We start from the raw sequence: 16,512 nt of genomic DNA on the forward strand, positions 1-16,512 counted from the left end.
GAGACTCTCTACGTTAGCAGCCGTCGCTGTTCTTCAAGATTAGAATTAGCTTAGTTCCCAAGATATCGTCCTGTTTCAAGTGCGGTAGATAGGGAAAATTATGACTAGGGGAGCGGTGGCCAAGTGTACTTCAAGTTCAAGTCGTGTGGCCCTAGTACTAGTCCTGGGCCTTCTACTCGGCTTCGTACAAACATGCGGTGCTACCGGTAAGTGGTGACTTTTTTCGCCCAAAGATTTTCTCCAGAATACCCCAGAGTTTTCGGTTGGGGTTTAAGGGATAACAGTTAGATTTGTTTCGGGACAGAAATAAGACTCTAGTCTAGCCTTCAGAGGCAGATAGATCGAGCGGAGGAACGGTGAGGAGACAAAGCGTTCACGAATGGATTCCCTACTACTACTAGTACTTCCCATGAAAGCAGAATTGTAACAATGATAGACTGGATGGCAGACTGCACTCAGGCCAATGCTCTTGATGAAGCCAACATGCCCCCAAGGAAAATTTTTATACTATAGAAAAATTTCATGTAGCTATGTCCCACCAAGTTGTAGTACATATAATAGTTTAATAATTTTCTTGCCCCTTTAGGCTAATAAATTACAACACTGTCAGCTATTTGTTAAGGCATCATAGCTATCAGAGTTTGGACTTCCCCTTTTTTAAGCATCATTTCACCCAAATTCCCCTTTTTGGATATGTATAGTTTCAAGTCTAAGGATTGGTACTGTGTAAGAAAGGGGAATTTGATGATGTAATTTGACTATGGGGGAATTCCATACAAAGAGGTTGCATATACAATTGTACTATTGGTAAGTATTGGTGTACCATTACAAATTTCTTGATGTGTGTTGATGATTACTAGTAATTATCACCGCAAAGAATACTAGTACATCATCAGCAAACTACTAGTATATAAGAATATAAAGAACGCATTATCTTACAAGTGTTGGTAACAGATTCTGAACTATGATTATTGTTTGTTTATATACTATCGTAGACTGGAACTGATTGCCACCAAGCACAGGGGCATCATCACTAGAAAGCTTTAAACAACTCCTGCAATTAAATGTGCAAAGATTGAGTGTAACAAGTCGTTCAGTGTGATATAGCTAGCTGCCGCCGTGCCGCGTGCCTGCGAAGCTGGTGTGTTACACTGAAGGGCAGCTATACCGGCTATGCTGATACAGATACAGATATAAGTAGATGTATTTATCATTATGGTTTCCAGGTACAGAGGTGTTTGGTGATGAGGGACAGTATGTGGACCTGTCCTGTGATCCAGCCTACGATGACTCCAGGACCCTCTTCTGGCAAATTGTGCAGAGTGGCACAGGAACAGCCATCATCATACTCATCAAAGAGCCAGGTGTGTATATAAATTTGTATATCCTTCTAATTGTTATGCATTTTCAGGGCTCAAAGTCCTTTTTGAGCATTATACAATGTATATTCAATACAAAAGACAGCCCCAGTTTACCTGCACTAATGTGCATGCTAGTATGAATTCTAAGGTGGCATTTCAAGCCTTGATTTTTATGTTTCTTTGTGTTATCTCTTAGTACAATCACACATAGTATTACATGTTATTTGTAGTCAGTACACAAATGCACACACACTTATGATATACATGTAGTAGTTTATTAGAAAAAGAGAGAGAAAGAAATTGCACTCTGGCAGAATCATCAATTCTACTGATAGAGATCCCAATCAAAGTGTCTGCTGACATGGCTGTGGAAAACAATACAAATACATTTGGTTTTTACATTATGACTTAACGTTACTATCATTATTAAATGTATACAGGGAAAGAAATAGAGATCCTTGAGGATCGGTATGCTGGCCGACTGTCCCTCCACAATGGCAACAACCTCAGGATCTTCAACCTGAACAGAGACGATGATTCTGTCGACTCGACCGACCCGGACTTTGTCGGTAGCTACAGGTGCAGCCAGGGAGCAGGACTGGTGGGAGAACAACTCATTCTGCGAGTCAGACGTGAGTTTGAGAGATATGTGCAAATCAGTGTTTCCGCCAGAGGGCCGTCCAGCCGTCGTATGACGGCCTCGTGTCGTTTTGGACGGCCTGAACTTGGACAGAGGCAGCCCTCTTAAAAAATGCCGAGACTCGGAAAAATCAGAGAAATTGACAGTCTTTGTTTTGTTGCTGTAGACGGGGACGCCGTCCAAGGCAGGAAAGACACACGTTGTTTGTTTTGCTATTGTTATCATGCTGACGAACAATTGATGTCGGTGCCTTTCGCATACGTTAATCTCATTAAAACCCTTTTTTAAAGTCTCCATCCGGTAAAATGTACCCACAAACATTTACAATTACAACATTTACAAGTAGAAATGTATTTAACTGTATCATCAACTTTCATGTTATGTGTTATACAAGGTTAACAGTGTGTATGATTCACAAATCTTGGCTATAGTATAAGGTCTCATGTGACTTTTAATTATTACAGGTACACCAGAGCCCCCTACCGACCTTGCTGTAACTGCAGTGCGGCTGTACTCAGTGGAAGTTGAGGTCACTGGAGGTCACAATGGTCTGGAGCCACAGTCACTGTGTGTGTGGTACAGGGAACAGGGGACAGAGGAATGGAAGAAGGGAAAGGGGGAGAACTCCTGTAAACATGGAGTAGATGAAGGTATAGTTCTTTTCTTAAATTACATTTGATATCTTGTAACGTTATATTAGACATTAGTTTATGACAGCAAATAATTTTTCCAAAAGTCAGCATTTAGAGCCAAAAAAAATCTAATACAAATTAGAAAGGCAGCATTTGCAATGTGAATGCAAAATGTTCAGTAATACAATGTACCTTCACATGGTCTAGCCTAACAAACTACTGCTCTGTTTATTCTTACTCATTCATATACATATGGTGACCAGCCCCTCCAACTCTGTCCTGCCACTTACTACATAATGTAATCCAAAACCACAAGGTGTCTGCTGCAGCACCAGTTACCATGGTGACAGACATCTGATCTAGGTCATTTGAATGTTGTGCTATCATAATTCAGCACCAAGGACAGAACCAACACAGTGCCATGCCCTGCTACTTTCCCTCTATTCAACTTTGCCATAAGCACCCAGCAAACTGCAAGCACTTACTGGTGTGTCTGTGTGTGTGCTTTTCCATATTTGTGGTGAACATAACTTAGAAGGCCTGGAGCAGAGAAACACTACAGAGGTGTGATATACGAAGCATGATTGTGAAGCAAAATGTAACGTTAAGGACCATAAACCCGTAATGTGTCCATGTTCTATCACTGTCTATGCAGATATGATAGCTGAACTCCCACATTAACATAACGGTATGTGATGTATAAATTTACCAGAGGACCAGCTCTATTTGCTGTCTCATTGAGTAATTTAGAAATTACACTGATTCTGAAGTCTTTAACTTTTCTCTACACAGGGGAGGAGGTCACTGTAAGGTCTACGTTACCTACTGCAAACACCCCCTACCAGATCTGTGTGGTAGCGCAGAATCGCGTGAACAGCAGCCGATGTGAGAATGCCTACATCCAAGCTACAACTGACAGTAAGTACATGTACTGTAATTCTTAGGTAAAACATATTTTAGTTTTTGCAATATCATTTTTAAGTCCACTAAATCAACAAGGAGGGGCATTTGGATTAAATATTCAAATTGTCACATTAATGAATTAAACTGCAAAATTTAAGCAGTTCAGTATGTAATGTACCCGATTGAATTCTATCATACAATCTCCTCCACTCCTTACTTAGCATGAACTTAATACATGATTGTAGCTGTAAATTTCTAAGAAAGTTTTTATGTTTTTTCTATTATCCAAAAAGGCTCTCATTCTGGAAATTTTTGTTCTTAATTCTTAGTTATGGTTAGATAAATCCCTGATTAGATAGATAGCTGTCTGATAAAAAAAATTTTGCCCCTTTGAAGAAAAAACCCAAGAGTGTGGCCAGCAGTCCACCACATCTCTTACAAACCCTGCAGACTCAGACAAACCACAAGTGTGCAGGCTTGTTAAGAACTATGTGCTCACTACAACTGACAGTGAGTACAGCCAGATTTTAAAAGTTTTTCTGCCCTTTTTTTAGTCATAATTATTCTTCAGGTCAGCAGTAGTCAACAATAGTTAGTTTTTGTGCACTTTTTGTAGAATCTGTATCAGTATAGCCGGTATAACCGCCCTTCGGTGTAACACACCAGCTTCGCAGGCACGCGGCGCGGCGGCAGCTGGTTACATTACACCAATCGACTTGTTACACCTAACCCTTGAAGGCTTGAACATTTACCTCTAAACACTTAGAATCTAATGATAATGCCCCTACTGTACTTGGTGACAGCGAGTTCCACTCTGTGATACATGACATATTTCTAGGAATCTAGACACATGATAGTATAATGAAACATGGAGGTGGTGTAGTGTCTAGAAGTCCCACTTTTAGGTGATGAGGCTGGAGCCTGGACCTTTTAGTACTTCCTATTATACATAAATACCACCTGCATTGCTCTTTATTTTTTTTTCAGGTGTTGCCTCCTTCAATGCGACCATTCGGCTGCCCAGTGAACCCTACAAGTCTCCTGACCCAAACAACAGGGAGAACCAAGAACTGGTCAGCCGCATTGTCAACTCTGTAAGTATTCAGACAGTGTGTTAGCAAGTACATTGTATTATCAAATGGCAGTAACTTATGACATTGTTATGTTATGTTATGTTATGTTATGTTATGTTATGTTATGTTATGTTATGTTATGTTATGTTATATATTATTATATTATGTTAGACAGTACTAGAATGTTTGATTCACTTGTAACTTTTGACTCGTCGTCTTAAACTGTTACAACAATCACAATCTTTGTATCCACCTTTGCTTCAAATTTCTAGATCAACACTGCCCTAAAGCCTACCCACCCTGACCTGGAGGTTGAAGTCATTCAGTTTAGGTGAGTTTTGTTACTTGAGTTACATACTACTTTCTCTGCTTAGCACTCAGCATTTGGACTAGTCCTCTGCTGTAGTGATTGCACTACTGTATAAATGTATTGGCCAAAAGGCTTTTGAACCAGGGATTGGTACCACCCTATGCACCTGACTTTAACTTTTACTTAAGGTTCTCTCTATATATATAGTTGAACTTGAACAAAATGTTTACTAAGCATGAAAGTTTATCTGTGTTGGTAGTAATCATTTAAAATGTTGAGCTTTTTTCAAACACAAGAAGATGGTGACAGTGGCCGTTAAAAATTTGATCTCTGTGTAATCCTTGTGTTGGAATTAAGTTCAATATCTTACTAAAAATGCCTCTGTTGGTGTAGGGAGGGCAGTGTTCTGGCTGACTTGAAGATGTCTGTGGGACAGAGAGAGGTTCAGCATGTGAAGGATGACTTTGTGTCGGACGTAAGATCTGAAAGACTGACAGGCATCGATGTGGACAAGAACTTTGTCTTAATAGACAATGAAAGTAAGCTCTCATTATCACTTATAGTAGATCAAAAACTAGAAAATTATGAAAGTCAATGCATGCAATGTATATGGGCTATGTTTTTGTAAGGCATGTACTTACTTGACTTCTATTCAGCAATGGCCAAAATGCACTTTTGCAACACATTTTACCATGCAGTTCTGAATCAGTATTTTAGTGAGCAAAGTTGAATTCATTAACACGTAATTTTACGGGGTCATGAAACAGATTTCTGAACAGTCCAGATCAATTACAAATACCGGTGATACATTGTTTCATTTTGCTTTTCTTATCCTGTTTTTCAGTTCCTCCAGTTGCACAGGATGACACAAGTAAGTACACTGTATCAATGAATCACATTTCCAATTCTATTTTATGTGTAACTGCATACTGTGTGCTGTGCATCAATGTTGAAGTTAAAAGATTTCTTGGTACTTCTTGCCAGTTTTGTAACTTGTTTACAATATACATGTCTGTCCTTATTGAAGTAGAAATCTGCACACAAGTTAACAGTCAGTGACAGCCTTATTCAGAGTATAATATAGTACTATTGTTAAATGGTACATTTCACATACAGGTCCCCAAGGCAACTCAGACCTCCTTGCCAAAGTGCTTCTACCGATTGCATCACTTGCGGTGATTACCATCATTGCTGGGGTGGCTGCTTACTTGCTGTGTCAGAGGACTGCCTACTTTGAAGGTACATTTGTGCAATGTTTTTTTTAACGCAGTAGTTAAGGTAATGTTAAAGCCTATTACCAGTTATGCTGTGGGCCTTGAACCTGATTCAAACAATGAATACAAGAAATGTATGACTTTGGGTAAACTGATAATAGAAAAAAGCATCTCGGTTGGAAAGAGCACACTTCAGGATTCATGTTGAGAAGAATTTTTCTTTCTTTAATCCTTACTCATGCAGGTGCTAAAGACACCATGGAGATGGCAATTGCTATGGCTTTGCAGGCATTGCAAGAACTAACAAAGGATGACGCCAAGCTGTCCATTCTACTCCCAACTCCACCTGCAACAGAGAAGCCCATCTCCAACGTCAGGCTACCAGATGTCGGCTTTCACGAGAGTGCTGACTGTAAGAGCATTGTAGCTAAGGCAAAGGAATCCCCTTCCTTAGTAGTAAGTGGTCCCACGGGTAGTGGTAAAACACAGGGGGTTCTGGCATATGCTCAGGAGTTTGCAAAGAAAAACATGAATTCGGTCATGTGGTTCTTTGGTCGATCAGAGAATGAGGAAAAGGGCCTTACGAAGGAAACTGTTTTAGAGCAAGGTAGGGATCTAGCCAACAAGCTTGGGGAGGGCAACCTTACACCAGAAGAGTTGCCTAACAAAGTCATGGAGTCTCTGCAAAATCGCCAGGGCAAAAGCCTGATGATTTTTGATGACGTCACTGCTACAAGTGGCATCCCTGCTGCCTATCTGGCAATGAACGAGAAAGTCGCTGTGTTCATCGTTACACGAAGCGCCAACCTTGACCTAAACCTTCCCGAGCACAAGATGGAGGGCTTTGCTGATGAAGATGTGCTGGAGTACTTCAAGAGTCACAAGAAGTCTGTAGAAATCTTCAAGGAAACATCTGACGAAGACCTCCTGAGGCTTGGCATCCATTTTGGCAACCTCCCACATGGACTGACCCTGGCAAGAAGCTACCTGCTGTCATCAAGGACTTTGGTGAAAGGCTACCTTCGCCAGCTAGAGGAGAGGTCCAAGGGTGTTCCTAGTGAGCTTAAAGAGCACGAGAAGGCAGTGTATGGCGCCATCCTGACATCCACGGAGGACAGAATGTCAAGATCATCCCAAGATATGCTGAAGTTCCCTGCCATTCTGTCCCAGGACCGAATTCCTGTCTTTATCCTCAGCAAGGCTCTTGAGATAGCTTCTGGCGAGACCCCAAACAAAGATGAATTCATCAGAGAGGTGGAAGAGCTGTCCCTCGCTCGCGTTGAAGGGAGGCAGGAAGAATGGATCGACGGACGGATGATCAGCGTTCATCAGCAAACACAGGCAGCCATCTTGTCTAGCCTAGACGAGCAGCAACTGGACACGATGACCAAGAGCCTTGTCCAAACCTTCCTCGAGTACTTCCACAAAGATACCAGGAAGATCCAAGATGGCTACATCAACGGTCTGCTTCTTCCACACGTCGAGGCTGTACTCAAGCTTCCCAACATCAGTAAGCTTCCTGAGGAATTCCTCTCAGGTCTGGCTCGACTGTACGAAACCGTCGGCTACATGTACTGCCAAAAGCGTCTGCCAGAAGTTGCAGCCCCAGCACTAGAGAAGTCCAAGGAAATGATCGGTGCACTTGTCCCATTGGATACAGACGCTGACAACATCTACCAGTTGCTTGTGAGGGAGGGAGAAAAGCTGTACGACAAGGAAGATGTCTACAGCAAGAGCTTGAAGAAAAGGGTTTTGACGACAGGAGATGTGAAGGTTCTAAAATCCAAGGTCCCAACACTGAGTGATGAGTTCAGCACGGCAGCTAAGATGGGAAAACCCCTAACTGAAGACCAATACGAAAAGCTAGTGGAGCTACATTTGGCCTACAACTCTGAGCAGAGCAAGCAATCGTTCCTGGTTGAGCTGGTAGCTACCGTCCTCTACACCTCTGCCCGCAGAATCTTCTACTTCCAGGGTGAAGAGAGGGTACGGTACAGGCCGACTGCTGAACAGGACTTGAATCTGTCTTTGGCGCTCAGCCGCAAGCTCGCAGAAGACCAAGGGTTGCAGATCTTAAACAAGATGCTGTCCCGACGAGCGGGCACACTGTACATTCTGAAAGAAACGGACGGCAAGTCACCCGAGCAACAGAAGAGCGACTTTCTTCAGGCCATTGCAGGGTATCAAGAACTCATCAATGATGAAAACGACTACTTTGAGAACGGCGTCCTGAAGAAGATCGGAGATGATGACTTCCACTGGATGTTCTGCTACAGAGCCATCGTCGATTCCTACCGACGTCTTATCCGCCTGGCCACAACCGACCAAGAGAGGGCTGACTTCATCCGTCAGCACAACGAAAGCGCAAAGAAGATGGTAGAGTTTGGAGAGAAGCAACTAAAGACAGACGACAAGGGGAATGTCATCGAAGAGCCCGAGATGCTGCCAGAAGTCTACAACATGGCTGGAGACTTCCTTGTAGAGATGCTGGAGAAGGGTTTGGTGATGGACCAGGGAGCCACAGCTGCAGAAGATGGAAACCCTTTGGAAGAGGCAGAGAAGTGCTACCACAAGGCGCTAGACGTAAAGTCTATCAAGTCACACCACGAGGCAGTGTCCCGGCTTGGCTTAGCAAAGGTTTACACCTTGATGTACGAGGCAGAAAAGTCCAAAGCTGCCCAAAACGGGACTTCAGCAACAAACGGGGACACCAGGATACCCATAGAAGGTACAGAAGAGAAGATCCCATTGGTCGAAAAGCAGCCAACCCTTGACGAGATCCACCATTTGACCAATGCGAAGGGGGATATGAACAAGTGTCTGGAAATCTACGAGGAGAAACTGAGGAACAGGATGAAGGACATCAAAGAAGCAAAGAAGTGGAACGACCGCATTGTGCGTCACATTGACAGTCTGCTTACTGAGACAAAAGAACAAGAGACGACTGTTGTTTGAAGCCAATACTGGACTCTCCTCAAGCAAATTGAAGCAAGGGTGCTCCCCCCCTCCCCAAAATTCTAGCACCTCTCCCAAAATGTTCAAATTCAGGGTTTTCTCTTAGTATTTTAATGAAAATTCCCTCATTTTTTCATCAACCGATTATGGAGCACCTCTCCACTAAGACTTTCTGGGGAGACCCCTGGAATATCATCAACATGAGAAACCAAGGACAAAAATATGCATTTTTTTGTGTGCATGTTTCAAGAACAAGCTGTCATACTGCAAAATATCTGCAGCTGACTAGTTGCATGTTTTTTTTTAACTGTAAGAGCATATGATCAGAATCCCTTGTGGATACCACAGTGACTACTTTGTTAATGATAAGAGTCCAGTCACAATGTACTTTTGAAAGCTGAGTTTTTGTAATAGTTGTACATATTTCCTGCCAAATTTGATAAGGCCTTTCAAATGTTGGCAGTTGTTAGTTCTTTCACAAACTGCTTAAGACTCTACCACATCAAATCGTATTATTGTATACAACGAATTTGACTGCACAGTAATATGCTGTGTAGTTTTTGGCAGCTTTAAAACTTGAACCATTTAAACTAATGGTTCTTATTAACAATGTAGAGACAATTAGTGAAACATTGGAAATGCTTTTAGTCCCTTACAAGGCTTTTAGTAAATGTCATGTTTTGTGAAAAAGATATTATAGTCATTATGAACTTGAAGTGTTTGTGTGTTAAACAAGGCATTCAAAGTTGTAAATTTAATTTGATAATGTAGTTTTTTGAAAGATCAAGAACAGACGAAATTTCAAGATAGAAATTGTATCAATACCAGAAATTAGTTATATCTCTGATAAAATTTTCTTAGATTAGGTTTGAAATGTGTACAAAGTCTTTCAATATTATTCCAGTGTGTGTATCTGTAAGACATTAAGATTTTTGCTGCTGTTTTGATTGTTTTCAATAATTCTAATATCATAATTATATTGATGAAAACAGTGTCTAACTCTAAGCACATTTTTAATGGCTGGTTATATCAAAGCCATGGCACTCTACAAGTATTTTGTGCTTTAATGCTTTTAGATAAATTTTGTGCCATATGATCCATCCATCTTTTGACCAAAGGAGGTCTTTAAACAACAAAATGGTGCTTAATTTAATTGCTTAATGTTATTGTATGGAAACTGCTGTTTTTCAGATTGATGTGTTTTTGAACTCTTAACGTAAGTTAACTCGTACGTAAGTTACACACTGTCATGCTTTTAAAAAGCATAGGACAGCATATGCACAATGTCTGCCACCCATTGAGTAATACATGTACTAAGGTAACAATAATTGTGTTAAATTATAAGATAGTATTAGATCTGAGTGAAAGGGTGGTAGACAAAACTGTAGAAACTTTGGTGAAGGTTAGACATCTAGGTAATAAGATATGCCAAAAACAGTTACTCAAGCAACAGGATATGATTTTGGAAATGGTCAGTCATTTCAGGTAGCATAGGAGCAAAGGAGTAACTGTTTTTTGGCATTGAAGTATAGAGACATGTTTCAGTGTTACGTGTTTAATGTTAGTAACATTTGCAGTTCTCATAAGACTTGAAGTTGTTGCTGCTTCTTATATAATAGATTTTTACTTGCATACAGCAATCTGTTACAGATTACACTTAAAATAAACAAGATCTTATGCATGTAGAATATGATGTTGCCACTCTTTTTCTTTTACATTAAATGCTAAGCCTCATACATGTATATTGATGAAATTTGTGTTTCCCAGTACCAAGAGGGATAGACACAATACAGAGCATCATTTATATACATGTACATTTATCATTACAATGGCCATAATTTACAAAAATAGATATTCTGGGACATTTGTAATGCCTGGAACTCATATTACAAAAGTCATCAAAACTACTTACTGTTTTTACGAATGAATCTGCAATAGTATATTTTGTCAGCATTCAAAGTTATGCTGTCACTGACTTACAAATTCACCATCAATTACTTCTGAATTGCTAATTGTTTGAATCTTATTCCCCCCCCCAAAAAAAAAACTTTTCACCTGGTTGTAAATTATAAATGTATATTAAGCTAATTATAATAACAGAAATTTATAAACTATTCTGCTTTTACAGGATACAGGGTTTTACAATACTGTTGACATTAAAACAATTCAACAACAAAATTTATGTACATTTTTGTAAAAGGTGTTAATAACAATATGTTTTCATTGGGTAAACATAATTACACATTATTTTGTAAAATTGTGAGCTTGTCAAATCTACTTGTCTATCATTTCCATTCAATATAGTGTTCATATATCCAGTGTATCTGTGTCCAGTACTGCCAGGTGATAGCGGCTACCACTAGGGCACAGGCATATGGAAAATGACAGAATGTTATCATATAGATTATACATTTGTACAGTTGTAAGATAGTTTATCATTTCCATTCAATATAGTGTTCATATATCCAGTGTATCTGTGTCCAGTACTGCCAGGTGATAGCGGCTACCACCAGGGCACAGGACACGTGTAGAGGAGTCAGGGTACTCTGGACTGTAAGGCTGTGGCTTGTTGTTGTGAGTTGTCGGATTGTTTCCACTGTTTCCATGGTGAGGCTGTATGAAGGGTCGTGTGGGGACATCTTGTTGGCAATCTGCAAAAGGAGACACAAAGTTTCATTACATAGAGGGAAACTAATTTACATAATATATTTGTTTAAAATATTTTGGATTAGGTAAAGAAAATCAGTAGAGATGAGACTTCAAAAGTGGAATTAGAAAGCTTTGTTTTGAAGAATATTGACCTTCCCCTACATGTACATGTAAGCCTCTACTAGGCTTTAGAAGTGACTCCAGGAAAGACTAGAAATTGACCAAATAGACAGATAACATGTCAGGGGAGTTGGTCCACTAAAGGTTGTGGCTCCTGACTATTTGGCCAATTTCTACTCCTTCCAGTCACTTCCAAAGCCTCGTAGAGGCTAGACTTTCCTTGTAATTGCAAACACTACTTTTAGAAAGGACTCAATGACATTTAAAATTCTTATCTTGAAACCTTTAAAATGACTTTACCTCCTCACAGAATGGTCTCATGATGTCCTTAAAGTTTTCCATGTTTGTCGCGTGGATCATCATCTTCACTGCCTCTCCCTTCCTGATCTTCACCACGCCTCGGAACACTTTGATGTTGTTATAGCAACGGGCCAGGGTTCCGATGGCCATCACCTAGGAAACACACAAACAAACAAACCAATATAATTGATGCTACATAATATAAACCAACACCACTGGGTGTCTGCTGGAGCACCAGTTACCATGGTGACAGACATCTGGTGTTTAGAGAAGAAGAGGAAGAATGAATGACGAAGAGGATGAATGAGTGAATGAATGAATGAATGAATGAATGAATGAATGAATGAATGAATGAATGAATGAGTTATAGAGTTCAAGCTTGTTCCAACACAACTAGTAGTGCATTATTCCGTAAAATTATGGTGAGTTCTTTCTTTGTGTTGGAACAAGCTTGAACTCTATAACTAAGCTTTGAGGCATAAACAAGTTTCTACCTGAGGAATGGCGCAGAAGTTGAAGACACTCTGGTTGCGTAGCCTGGACATGTACTTGAGCACATCAGGAACATGTAGCAGAGCATTCGACACCAGCTCATTCAGGCACCACAGGGCATTCTGGGACATGTCCGGCTGTCTGAAGTCTGACAGCTTCTTTGCATGTTTACTCCAAACCTGTGAAAGTAGAAAAATTCATTTGTCAATAGAAAGATAATATTTACAAGGCAAATTCATAATGTTTATCTTCACCAGCCAGGCTAACAAACTACTGCTGTTTATTCTTACTCAGACACATTCATACATACAGTGACCAGCCCCTCTAACTTTGTCCTGCAACTTGCAACATAATGAACAAAATGTAACCCAACACCACAGTGTCTGCTACAGCACCAGTTACCATGGTGACAAGCATTTGGTCCAGGTCATCGACCTTATGTGTTTGATGAGCAAAAAGAATATGTTTTACTTCATAGTATGCGAATGTTACTTAACACCACAGGGTGTCTGCTACAGCACCAGTTACCATGGTAACATCATCATCACCATGGTAACAGACTAAAGTAAACAAGATTAAATCACCTGTTTAGGCCAGAACTCCCTGCCGTCCACCTGGTCCTCCAGATAGTCGCGGATGATGTTAGTTTTCTGCAGGAACAGGCCCATGGAGTTGGCGAGTTCTGTGTCCTCCCCGACTATCGCGTCCTCGAACTCTGACCCGGAAAACAGTCGGGACAGCCCAATACCCACCAGGCCGGCTACGTAGTGACAGTACTGGACAGAATAAAACAAAAAAAAAAAACGATAACACAAATAAACAGTTTGCCAGTTCTGTGTCCTCTCTGACTATCGGGTCCTCAAACTCTGACCCTATGAACAGTCGGGACAGCCTGATTCCCACTCCTGCTACCTAGTGACAGTACTGGACAAAATAACAAGAAAATACAACAGGTGTCAATTCAAGAGCCTTAACAAAATACATGCGTGATATAATATGTGTGCATGTCAGTGTCTGTATGTATGTGCGTGTGTGTGTTTGTGTGTGTCTGTGCGTGCGCGTGCATGCGTGTGTTGTCAACAATAACTCTGATCAGGGCGTTAATTGTTAAAGTATTAGGGTGGTCCCTATTTACAAATCCTAAGATTCAATTCAATCCAACGATCTAAAGTAATAAGAATCATAATTGATAAATTCTGACTATTTGGATGCTTGAACTCCTAGGAAAATGCAGTTGGACAAGATTCAGAAAAGCTAAACAGATACCTTGTTCCATTCCTCCAGTGTGTCCACGTCTTCTCTCTGTACAAACTCTGCCATGCCAGCTCCCATCCTTCTGCAAATGTCAGAGATTACCTCCTGGTACAGAGGCTTCAGCTTACGGAACTCCTGCGAGATCTGGGAATAAAAATTTCATAAAGATTTTGAGAAAAAAAGGAGGAAACAAAAGATAGTAGTAGAATTTACTAGAAAGGTAACATTTGCAAAGCAGATGCATAATGTTTACCTTAGTTTACATTGGGATGATCTAGCTCAACAAACTATTTTTACTCAAACATGTCACATATGTTGTATGTGGTGACCAGCCCCTTCAACCCCATCCTGCAACTTGCTACATAATGTAACCCAATACCAGATGGAGACTGTCTGCTAGAGCACCTGTTACCATGGTGACAGCTGTCTGGCCCAGGGCATTGACCTTTTTTTGTTTGGAGAAGAAAAAGAAGAAGGGGGAATACAATATGTTTTCCTTCTTTTCTTCTTTAACAAATGAGCACTACTTGAAGTTGTGACAACACAATGTATTGACCAAACATTTTTTTCTTACAACTGTTTTCATTGGGTTAAAATATCATAACTCACAGTTGGGAAATCTTCCAGGACTTTCTTGTCTTTCTCATTACTCTCCATGAACCTCCATCCGGGGTCCTGTAGGTAGGTGTAGAAGTTATGTAGCATGTCCAGTTTGGTGGCCAGCGGAATGGTCATGTCATCTTCTACTGTGTCCAGGGCTCTCAGGACAAGGTAGAATATACACACAGCATCTCTGTAAAATATCAGATACAGAATTACATACATATATATCAACTGGAAGTTGTGCAGCATGTCCAGTTTGGTGGCCAGCGGAATGGTCATGTCATCTTCAACCGTGTCCAGCGCTCGGAGGACCAGGTAGAATATACACACTGCATCTCTAGGAAATATCAGATACAGAATTACACATATATCAACTGGAAGTTATGCAGCATGTCCAGTTTTGTGGCCAGCGGAATGGTCATGTCATCTTCAACTGTGTCCAGGGCTCTCAGGACCAGGTAGAATATACACACCGCATCTCTGGTAAAACATCAGAAGTACACATGTATCAAATTGAAGATGTACTGTGCACAGAGTTGCTAACTTAATACTAGTATAAATGTATGTAGCTAGGCTTACATTGTCATCATGGACATCTGATCTGTAAAATGCTCATAATTCTTCTAATCTTAAGAAAAAGGCCCTCCCCCTGGAAAAAAAACACTGCGATAGTTGCTCATAGAAAAAACAAATGCGGCCATGCCAGAAGTCTGTGCATGAGGCTAGTTAGAATATTAAGACCCACAGGAAAGAGGCAAATGGCAGGCTGCCATCAAGCCTTAGCATTGGTGTGCAAGCATGTCTAACTGTTTAGAAGACAAGAAACAACAGACACTTAACCGGATAGTGAATGAGAGTGTGCATGTATGTAAATAGTGTCAAACTTAGGACTGGTCTAGGCACTGAGCTGGACAGAGACTGGACACACCTGAGATCACCGTCGAGAGCCTGAGTGACGGCAGCGAAACTGCGGCTGGTCTGGTTCAGGTACTGGTAACAGGTGCGCATACTGGGGCACATTTGGTCCTACAGAAAATAATTTATATATCATATATCATATACAACATATACAGGAGCCCCATCTAGCAGTTTTCCTCCAAACTGCAGGTGTACCCTTAATTCCATGAATGTGCTTAACTGTGTTACTTAGAAAAAATGATGTGAATGTAATACTAGTACTAGTATCACCCTTCTTGGAAGATGCTATTGCAATTTTAAAGTAAACTCAAAAGGCAAAATTCAAACTCTTATGTAACGTTAGTATCAATTACTTCCGGACGTTTCGAGTGACACTCCCCCAAAAATTGTTTTAAGATCTTTTAAATGTCACTCTCTAAAGCAAAACGTATTAACGTTATAAAGCAGAACGCTTTGGGTACCATAATGAAGAATTTTATCACTAAAATCTGCTCCAATTGACGAAAGAAAAGAAACTTTAATGGTGGCAACACACACATAACATATAAAATATATGTAATAGTGAATAGAGTACCATTTTAGCACCAAGGCCAAAGCAATTACTCACGTAATGGCATTTCGTCTGGACAGTTCCGCAGCCTCCTAGCTTGAATTTAAGCAGAGAATAAACCTCTTCTGGATGCCCAGCAATGACAGAACGCATAAGATCCATGTTTATGAGCTTTAAGTGAACGTAAAGGTTGAAGAAAGCTCAAGAATCAAGGCTTTTCTTGGGCGAAATCTTGTAGAAAATGCATCTGACCTACATTAGCAAAGGCAGAAGACCTGGTTTCTGGTCCTGTGTTGTGATTGGTCAAAAATCCCACCTGAGGAAGTCCTGACCAATCAGAGGAGCCGATAGGAATAAGGTGACTTCTCGTACTCTTGTTCCCAAGTTCTTACACTGAATAAAGTCAAGAATTAAGTATTTTTGTGTGTTTATCACTATTTTTTAAGGATTTCTAAAATCAATTATGAATGTTTTTTTAAATTAAGAATGCAATATACATCGAAAAATGTATGGAATGTTGGAAGAATAAACAGAGTGT

The 16,512-nt window shown here is 40.5% G+C and overlaps 2 protein-coding genes across 2 annotated transcripts; one reads left to right on the forward strand and one right to left on the reverse strand.

Moving 5' to 3' along the window:
- Positions 1-100: 100 nt before the first annotated feature.
- LOC109472935 lies at positions 101-9,279 on the forward strand. Its single transcript, XM_019772801.1, has 11 exons — positions 101-206; positions 1,227-1,364; positions 1,802-1,993; positions 3,426-3,551; positions 3,933-4,046; positions 4,524-4,630; positions 4,882-4,940; positions 5,313-5,458; positions 5,764-5,790; positions 6,036-6,158; positions 6,378-9,279. Exons 1-11 carry the CDS (start codon positions 101-103, stop codon positions 9,086-9,088), a joined length of 3,849 nt encoding a protein of 1,282 aa, XP_019628360.1. The 3' UTR covers positions 9,089-9,279.
- Positions 9,280-11,523: 2,244 nt separating this feature from the next.
- On the reverse strand, positions 11,524-16,168 carry LOC109473113 (squalene synthase-like). Its single transcript, XM_019773020.1, has 8 exons — positions 16,032-16,168; positions 15,433-15,532; positions 14,513-14,694; positions 13,916-14,047; positions 13,234-13,425; positions 12,652-12,828; positions 12,158-12,310; positions 11,524-11,739 (listed from the first exon to the last, which is right to left on the reverse strand). Exons 1-8 carry the CDS (start codon positions 16,134-16,136, stop codon positions 11,524-11,526), a joined length of 1,257 nt encoding a protein of 418 aa, XP_019628579.1. The 5' UTR covers positions 16,137-16,168.
- Positions 16,169-16,512: the final 344 nt, after the last annotated feature.

Source organism: Branchiostoma belcheri, unplaced genomic scaffold (genome assembly GCF_001625305.1).
Source record: "Branchiostoma belcheri isolate BF01 breed outbred unplaced genomic scaffold, Haploidv18h27 scaffold29, whole genome shotgun sequence".
Classification (NCBI taxonomy): domain Eukaryota; kingdom Metazoa; phylum Chordata; class Leptocardii; order Amphioxiformes; family Branchiostomatidae; genus Branchiostoma; species Branchiostoma belcheri.